At 44.4% G+C, this 9,711-nt stretch overlaps 1 protein-coding gene across 2 annotated transcripts; it reads left to right on the plus strand.

Moving 5' to 3' along the window:
- Positions 1–351: 351 nt before the first annotated feature.
- Positions 352–3,855, plus strand: LOC119335397 (heterogeneous nuclear ribonucleoprotein Q-like). Of its 2 annotated transcripts, XM_037607535.1 has the most exons (10): positions 420–493; positions 645–662; positions 800–1,225; positions 1,311–1,427; positions 1,504–1,644; positions 1,715–1,906; positions 2,643–2,847; positions 3,105–3,262; positions 3,344–3,429; positions 3,509–3,855. In XM_037607535.1, the coding sequence occupies exons 3-10, from the start codon at positions 815–817 to the stop codon at positions 3,615–3,617; spliced, it is 1,419 nt and encodes a 472-aa protein (XP_037463432.1). In that variant the 5' UTR covers positions 420–493; positions 645–662; positions 800–814; the 3' UTR covers positions 3,618–3,855. The 2 variants fall into 2 exon arrangements, with proteins under 2 accessions (XP_037463431.1, XP_037463432.1); XM_037607534.1 differs by lacking the exon at positions 645–662 and having other exon boundaries at positions 352–493.
- The last annotated feature ends 5,856 nt before the right edge of the window (positions 3,856–9,711 follow it).

Consider the following 9,711-nt stretch of genomic DNA (forward strand, 5'->3'; position numbering starts at 1 on the left):
GAGAGAGAGAGAGAGAGAGAGAGAGGAGGGTGGCGGCGGCCGGCTAGTTTGCGAGAGGAGGGGGGCTTAGTGTTTCATAGTAATGGAGATACTCGATTCATAAGGATTGTATCTATATATTGACCTAATTTTCAAGGATTCTTACATCATGTGAGACCTTGTGTAATTTTCATAAGGATTGAAATGCGCATCAAACCTTCTAATTTTCCTATTTCTATCATCAAGAGATCCTGAAAACCCAATAAGCCATCTCAAGGTTTTAAACGGCCAATTCTCTGATTATTATTTTCACAATTTTCTTTTGCCGGTTATTACACCGTACCAAAAATCCAAGGGCAGTGCTGGCGAGCACTCCAAGCCCTAGCTATAAACACTCCCGAAAGCCCCCCCATCCTACCCTCTCCGTTCACCGCGCGAGGCAGCGGCAGCAGCAGCAGCTTCCCCCCCAAAGCCAGCCAGCCAAATTCCCCTACCCACACAACTCCACTCCCCAGTAAGCTTCGCCTCCTCTGCTCCAATAATTCCTTCTACTCACATATATCGAAATCAAATCGAATCGAATCCTCTCGTCCCCCCAACTACTACTGCTGCTAATCTTATACTGTTTCTCTCTCGCATCATGCCGCGCTTTTCAATTTCCCTAGGTTTTTTCCGGGTCAAAGGTACCGATTTTCGATCCCCCGCCGTCAGATCCGTACAACGCGTGTTCGATTTGTATCTTCCACTGTGAATCCGTGCGGTTTTATGCGGGATTTCGCGGGCGATACCTGATGGTTTGGGGATTTTCGTTTCTGTCTAGGGTTAGGGTTTTGGGATGTCGGATCGGCAGCCGTCGGAGGAGCCGGAGGAGCAGGTGGACCTGGAGGGAGACGACGACGTCATGGACGACGAGGAAGGGTACCGCCGCCGCCGCCACGGTGGCGAGGACTCTGATGAACCGGAGGAGGAGCCCGAGGAGCCTCAAATCGAGGTTGAGGGCGATGGCGATGGAGATGGCCGGGAGGAGGACGCCGGTATGGCCGTTGCGAGTGATGAACCTGCCGCAGGAAGTGGTGACGAGATGGAGAAGGGTGATGGGCCTGAGGACGAAGAAGAGAAGATGAAGTGGGACGAGCTCCTCGCACTACCCCCGCAGGGCTCGGAGGTATTTGTCGGGGGCCTCCCCCGAGACACCACCGAGGAGGACCTCCGCGAGCTATGCGAGCCATTGGGCGAAATCTTTGAGGTGCTGAAAGCTCACAGCCTTCTCATATTGGTTATTTGCTTAGTAAAATAGAATGTGTTATGTGATGGGTGCAATTGTTTAACAGGTGAGGTTGATGAAGGATAAGGAAACAAAGGAAAACAAAGGATTTGCATTTGTCACATTTACTGCCAAGGACGTGGCGCAGCGTGCTATTGAAGAACTGCATGACAAGGACCACAAGGTAGTGTGTGTTATCTTTGCAGGATACTGTGGATAACAGTGATTTCTGATCCATAACAATGGATACTTCTGTGCAGGGGAGAACACTGCGATGCTCATTGTCCCAGGCCAAGCACAGGTTATTTGTTGGCAATGTACCCAAAGGGTTGAGTGAGGACGAGCTGACAAGCATAATCAAAGGGAAGGGGCCAGGGGTCGTGAATATTGAGATGTTCAAGGTGCGGTTGTAATCTGTTCTTGTTTTGTGGTAGGGAGGTTCCAGATTTGCTAATAGAAACTGCCTTGCAGGATTTGCATGATCCAAGCCGTAACCGTGGGTTCCTCTTCGTTGAGTACTATAACCATGCTTGCGCAGACTATGCCAGGCAGAAATTGTCATCACCAGACTTTAAGGTTGATGGAAGCCAGTTGACTGTTAGCTGGGCTGAACCTAAGGGTTCATCATCGTCATCATCAGATTCTTCTTCATCTGCTGCTCAGGTAGACACTGCATGAAAAATTGAACTCTTAAGCATAGCATTGTATTTCAATGTACGTTGTGTAGTACTACAATCTGAAGCAGCGATCCTTATCAAGACCTGCTTATATTGATAGTTGGATGAATGACTAATTTAGTGACAGAAGTACCTTGCTTGTGTTTTTATGCTGCTATTTACGAGACACAAACAGAAGCCGCTTACAGTGGGACTATGGGAGCATGGCTTATTTGGATCTTAATTTTAACATTCTTACCATACCATTTTTCACATTAAGGTTTACTGGAGCATAATTTTCCAAACAGATAGTATATTAGACGCGACTGATGTTTCTTGGTTCTTTTTGTCGCTTACAATAGCTATTTAAGTATTGTGCATTAGATTTGAATAATCCTTGTTCATAATAAATTGTGCACAGAAAAAGAAAGTCATAACTGCAGTCTGACTTCATCTTCTGTACATCATGTCAGGGATCAGATACGCAGCAACTTTTTTTTTTGCAGCATATGCAAGAAGTTGTTGATTGCACTAACATAATATCCTGACTTTGAAGCCATTTTTTAATTTACATCAGCCCAGCCTTTGCAAACTCCATTCTGTGATGGACGAAATATGCACTCTATTTAAGGCTGTATTGTCTTGTTTTTTTTTTGTTTTCATACCTATAATTTACATCCAGATTACTACATCTGATTTTGTTCAAGTCTGCTGAACATCTGTGACACTTATTTTCTTCACAGGTGAAGACTATATATGTGAAGAACCTGCCGGAGAATGTTTCTAAAGAGAAAGTTAAGGATCTCTTTGAAGTTCATGGAGAGGTCACAAAAATTGTTTTACCGCCTGCTAAGGCCGGGCATAAGAGGGATTTTGGGTTTGTTCACTTCGCTGAAAGATCAAGTGCACTGAAGGCAGTTAAAGGAAGTGAAAAATACGAAATTGATGGTAATTTTTATCTTGTCATTTCATTATCAAATGAAATTTAGTGTTGTAGCTTTAAGTTTGTCTTCTTGTTGGATTCTGTTGACATGAATGAATGTAATGATTATGTGGGAGTACTAACAGTTCATGAGGAATTAGTTGGTTTTAGATCTCAAGGAATATCTATTGTGGTAAAATTAGATTTGTTCCAGCATGAACTGCTACACCTGAAAAATTGTTCAAGCAGTACCATGGTTAATTGGTGGCTGTCTGAAATACAGGGCAAGTGCTCGAAGTTTCCATGGCCAAACCTTTGAGTGATAAAAAGCCTGACCACTCGTTCAAGCCTGGAGGAGCTCCTAGCTATCCTCTTCCACCTTATGGTGGCTACATGGGAGACCCATATGGTGCCTATGGTGGCGGCCCTGGATTCAACCAGGTAAGACATAACGAGTTAATAACTCTTGTAGAGTACCATGCTATGTATTTCTTTGGCTTTACCCACATCCTTTTGTTGCAGCCTATGATCTATGGTAGAGGACCAGCACCAGCTGGAATGAGGATGGTACCGATGGTGCTCCCTGATGGTCGCCTTGGCTATGTTCTGTAAGACTGTTTTTCTGCATACTAGTGTCGATGCATACACATCTTCAGTTCCTTGACAATGTGTTACTAATGTTGATAGGCAACAACCTGGTGGAATGCCGCCTCCACCACCTCCTCGACGTGGTGACCGGCGGGATGGCGGTGGCCGAGGCGGCGAGGGAAGCCACCGGCGTTATCGGCCCTACTAGTTTTTCCCTTGCCTTGCATTTTTCGTCGTGCTAGGTGATGGATTTGTTAACTTTGATGGAGTGCGTTTAGGAGCGGGTGTGGTTTCGCCCTGTAAGACTTTATAGCCTTAGACTTGGTACTCTTCTGTTTTGTTTTTGATAAACACCCGAGACTTGTACTGTTGCGCCGTCCTTTTCAATAACTTGTGTATCATGCAGTGCTCGTGACATCAAAACAAAGTGCATCTCTTGCGTTCTAGTGGAACATGCGGACAATTTATGTGATATAATAACCCCTCTAATGCATTGTATCTTATTGTTGTACATAAAAAAGATAAAGTTTGTTAGAATGTACTATTTGGGTCATCAGTCTGACTAAACAAATATGCCCTCCGTCCCAAACAACTTTGTAAGTTTTGGTTTTGAGACAATCTCATGAAGTTTTATTCAACCGTCACAATGTTTACAAGGACGAAGAGAATCCTTCTGGCTGACCTAGCCAAACATGGCGGCCAGGCCATACTTCGCAAGATTGTGACCAATCAAAATTTGAGCTTCTAAATTCATGGACTATATTACAAGAATTAAAAGAAACTGAATGAAGTTTTATCTCTTGAATGATTGCTCCATAGTTGGTTGCACTCCCCTTCCTGATCTCCTCAATGACCCCCTTGTAATCCGAGGCCACATGAATGCGATGTAGGTTAAGATCATCTGCTAGCGCAAGAGCCTCTCTGATTGCAAGTGCTTCCAAGGTAGATCGATCGTAGATGCCCCAATAAAAAGTCCTACTTGATCTCTGCATATTGCACCCACTGAACCGTATGCACCTCGTTGCCCTACAACTGCGTAGACGTCAATTTTCGAGTAGCCCTCTGATGGTGCTAACCATCGCTGTGGTCTCCCTGCTGCTGCACCCCTTGGGTTCAATATTGGTTGATTTATCATCTCTATCTCCCATAAATATTAACTGATGAACTATGAATTGAATGGGGGCTCTAAAAAATTCCCTCATGAATTGCTTTCCTCCGAGCTCCTCAGATGGCCCACAGGGTCATCGCCTACCTTACAAACTCGTCCGGTTTCAGTTTCTCCTGCATTGTGAAAATCCATCTCTTCGCACTTTCATGCTGTACTTCGCTTAACTCATCAAGCACTGCCTCTGAAGATAGGGCCCAGGTACTGCAGGACATGGGGCAGCCTAGTAACACATGCTTCCAGGTGTCATGCGCTCCGCATAAAGGGCAACCTATTGTAGTCGCCATATTGCAACGATGAAGAACCTCACCTGCAGGGATCGAGTGCCTTAAGAGACGCCACAAGAATACCCTGATCTTAGACGGTACTTTCATCTTCCATATTGAGTTCCACTCCTTGCTTTCACTATTGATATTGGATGGCCCTTCTATTCCTTCTAGCCAGTTCTCCCTATTAATCTCAGTGCTCACCATCATTCTATAGGCCAAACCAACAGAAAAGTGGCCGCGCGGTTCCTCGCTCCAGGCCCAGAAATTACCCACACGTCTAGTGCATATGGGGATCTTCAGAATTCCTTCCGCATCAAACGGTGTGAAAATCGATCTCACCAGATCTTCTCTCCATGATGCTGTAGTGGTCTCAATGAGCTCGGACACCCGCTGCGATGGATCTTGGATGAGCAAGGTGATGGGACGTTTGAAGCTTGCCCTAGGGATCTAGTTATGTAGCCAAATATTGGTGGACTCACCGTCTCCAATTCTGCGTATAATGCCTTGAGCCATAACATCCCTTCCATCGATTATTGCCCTCCAAATCTGGGATGGGCGAGACCCAAGTACTGCGTCAAGCAAGGAACATTCTGGGTAATGGACTGACTTCAAGATTCTAGCACTCAAAGAATCATCATCGTTCATAATTCTCCACCCTTGTCTAGCCAAGAGGGCCAAGTTGAACAACTCCAAATCTCTGAAACCGAACCCCCCCATGTATTTCGATCTGATCATCACATCCCAAGCTACCCATGATGGCTTTCGCCTACCTCTCTTGCTCCCCCACCAAAACTGATGAATGATGGAAGTTACACTATCACAAACTCCTCTCGGTAGTCTGAATCAAGACACAGAGTAAACCGGAATTGCTTGTGCGACCAACTTTATAAGCACCTCCTTACCAGCCGCAGACAAGAGTTTTTCCATCCATCCTCTCACTTTCTCCCACACCCTATCTCGCAGATATTTGAATGCGCCATTCTTAGAGTGTCCAACATCAGTGGGCATGCCAAATACCGTTCACTTAGAGATTCATTATGTACCTAAAGACTGTTCTTTATTCCATCCCTAATAAGCTGGGGACACCCTTTGCTGAAAAAAATTGAAGACTTCTCATGATTTATCCCCTTACCCGATGCACTGCAATAAGTATTCAGTAGGTTTAATACTCGATCTGCCCCCTCCACACTTGACTTGAAAAGCAACATGCTATCATCTGCAAATAAAAGATGGTTAACAGCCGGAACCGTCAGCGTCACCTTACTACCTGCAAGAAGTGATGACCGAGAACTGGATTTTAGGAGGCACGAAAGGCCCTCTGCTGCGATCAAGAAAATGTAACGGGAGATTGGATCTCCCTGCCAAATCCCTCTAGATGGTTTAAATGACTCAAGCTTTTCCCCGTTGAATAGAACTGAGAAAGAAACAGACGAAACCATGGCCATGACTATATCAATCCATGCCTGTGCAAGACCCAGTTTTGCCATTATAGCCTTCAAGTAAGGCCACTCAAGTCTATCATAGGCTTTCATCATGTCCAACTTCAAAGCACAATAGCTGTTATTCTTCGACCTGGTGCGCTTCATAAAATGCGGACACTCATAAGCACAAATGATGTTATCAGTTATCAATCTTCCAGGTATGAAAGCGGACTATTCTTCAGAAATAATATCTGGCAAAATAAGCTTCAGTCTATTCGCCAAAACCTTTGAAGCTATCTTGTATAACACATTACATAAACTGATAGGTCTAAATTGAGCGAGAAGCGTGGGGTTTGTCACCTTGGGTATTAAAACAAGGATGGTGTCGTTGATGCACTCAGGGCTTTCCTCCTCTCTGACTATCCTAAGAACAATATTGGCAACAACTTCCCCACATACCTCCCAATGTTTCTGATAAAACTGAGCAGGAAACCGTCTGGACCAGGAGCTTTCGTCGAGAACATTTGAAACAGGCACTATTGCAGGATGCTGCTAACGCGAGACTACGATCAGAGACCCTTTACCGAAACTGTGCGCGATGCATTAATCGCAAACAATGATGTAGAAAACCATCGAAAAAGATGCAAAACGTTTGCGATGAAGGATACATCAAACACGGTTCATATTTTAGTTGTGTATGCGATGCGGGGCATACGGTTAATACATACGAACTGTTCGCGATTAGACAGAACAACAGAAACGGGCAGCCATATCAAGGTGTGTGCGATATACGGCATACAGTTCGTTACCATGAACTGTTTGTGATTAGGCAACACAACAGAAATGGTCAGCCAGATCAAGGTGTGTCTGATATACGACATACGGTTCACTCGGACGAACTGTTTCTGATTAGGGAACCAAACAGAAACGGTTCAACTGAACAAGATGTGTGTGATATGCGGCTTACAGTTCACATAGATGAACTATTTGCGATGAGCCAAAATAACACAAACGATTCGTGTCAACAAGATGTGTGTGATATGCGGCAAACAACCCACTCGGATGAACTGTTTGCGATAAGAAATTATAACACAGATGGTTACTATAGTTAATTCGTGTGCGATTCTGTGTGTACAGAAAACTTTGAAAAATGCAAACTAGTTGCTTGCGGTGGCTAGGAGTATCGCACACGATGCATGTGCGAGTACTCGTATGCGATGGTTAGTAAGTTATGCATACGTTTCCTTATGTTAACGCGTGTGTGGTAACACGTGATACCGCATATGGTTGTCGGGTTGTGTGCTCCACTTAGTCTTCCTACACTCCAGTGAAGGCTTCCCGTGCTCCAGCGAAGGCTTCCGACGCTCCATAGGGGTGAATTGTAAAATCCCCAATCCCCTAATCAGCTGCTAGCTATAAATAACCATAGCAATGGCCGCCAGCGGTGACTCGCTACTGATCCACTTGGTAGCTAGTTACCCACACATACCGGAGTACCCCCAACGCCCGACGACATGATGGAGTTGCGCGACAGGAACGGGCATCGGAGATCATAGTTTACGTTAATTAATTATACCTCCAGAGCCGATTCGGCTCTGGAGGTATAATTAATTAACATAATCTAAGATCAAATAACTAAAGCTTCCCCAACATGATTGTGCATCGGCCCCAATCGCTAGCAGAGCACGCGCGGAGGGATGCGACCCGAGTGAGCCTTGGCGCCTAAACGGCGAGCAGAGCGCGCAGAGGGAGGCAACCCGAGGGCGCCTAAATGGTGAGCAGAGCGTGCAGAGGCACGCGAGCAGAGCATGTCGCAGCCGCCTAAATGGCGAGCAAGCACATGCATACTTATGCATATAGTAGATTAGCAATAGCCTGGAATAGCCGCCCAACAATATTATTTTCGATGACATGCATTAATATATTCTTAGTTAAATCTAAGGTCAAAGTTTGGTACTACAAAATACGAACGGGGCCAATAAACCATGACAGAGGTAGTACCTATACGAACATAGAGTATGAAAGAAAATATGGGTCAAACCCTAATTGAAAAGGGCAACAATGTCCAACTCCATCTTACAAAAGGTACAAAAGCACGAGGATTAATTATTCATCAAGTTTACACATAACCCGGATTGAACATGGCAATAACATCTAACTCAACCAAAGTTTTTGGCAGTCACAATCAAATGGATCGGTCCGATCCATAAAATCAAGATCTTGGTACAAAAGATCTACTGTTCCATGATGACGACAAGTTGTTGTAAATATAAGTCGAGCACGATCAAAAGCCCTTCGGTCCACCTGAAACTTCTTTTTATGCTGTTCAACATATAGTTCTGTGAGAAATTTCTTGTTGAAAAACTTAATCCTGACGGACAATAGTGCCCTCACATTCCTCATGAAGAATGTGACAAAGTGTTTACATGGTTGGTTGCATATCCTTCCACCGTTATTGTCTTCAAACGAATGCCATGATATCTGAGAAAATCCTTGTGCTTCCTCTACCATCGATTTCTTAGACCTTTTTCTCGAAGTCCTAGTACCTAAATAGACATGAAGATTGAAAACAGTAAATATCTAAAATAGAGTATGTCGAAGGAGCGACAGCTGAATGGTTAATTCTAGTACATTATATATGGGATTTCAATGTGTGTGAAATCATAACCTTTATATACAAATTCTTCAGACGTGGAAAGCATCGTAAGAAGCCAATAGTGGTCTTCAGATCAAGACACCCTATATAAATATATAAGGTCTTGACAGAATCCAACACTCTTGATACGCCATCCATGGACAAGCTCTTCATTCAGCATTGAACATAATATTAGCACCGAAAGTGTACTCCAAGATGATATTTAACTTATGCGCACAAATGAAAAATGCAGATTACCAAAGTGTACATAGATAACATACAATACCTGAATAACTGTGGAGCCAATCACCAACTTGTAACCTTCAAACGGATGAGGAAATACACCCAAGGTCTCCAGTTTAGGTGCAAAAACCATAGTTATTTGCGAAGGTTTATAACAACAATCAAGGAGCAACCTTTGAATTGAAGGGGCATCTTTGATGATGAGCTCCTGTCCTTCAAAACGAATTCCAATGCTTACAAGGTGAGGAGACTTTATTTTGAGACAATGGATATGGATTCCTAGTCCAAAAACTAGCACCAAACCTTCCAGTGCGGGGCAGCTGGAGTGGATGATGCTATGCAGTGAGGCCACCGACAGATCAACCAACACAAGCGCAAGTTTTTTCAGCAGTGGGAGTTGAAGCATTTGTACCAGATTGTCTGCTAGATGGCACCAGTTCAAGGTGGCGGTGTGGAGAGAGGAGGAAAACCATGAGATGGGCATTGGTGGTGAGGGCACAGATGGCTCTTGGTGGTAACCTATCGTTGTAGTAATGGTAGAACTCAAGCTGCTGGAGTTTCCCGAATTT

The sequence above is a fragment of the Triticum dicoccoides genome, chromosome 7B, assembly GCF_002162155.2.
Source record: "Triticum dicoccoides isolate Atlit2015 ecotype Zavitan chromosome 7B, WEW_v2.0, whole genome shotgun sequence".
NCBI classification, from domain to species: domain Eukaryota; kingdom Viridiplantae; phylum Streptophyta; class Magnoliopsida; order Poales; family Poaceae; genus Triticum; species Triticum dicoccoides.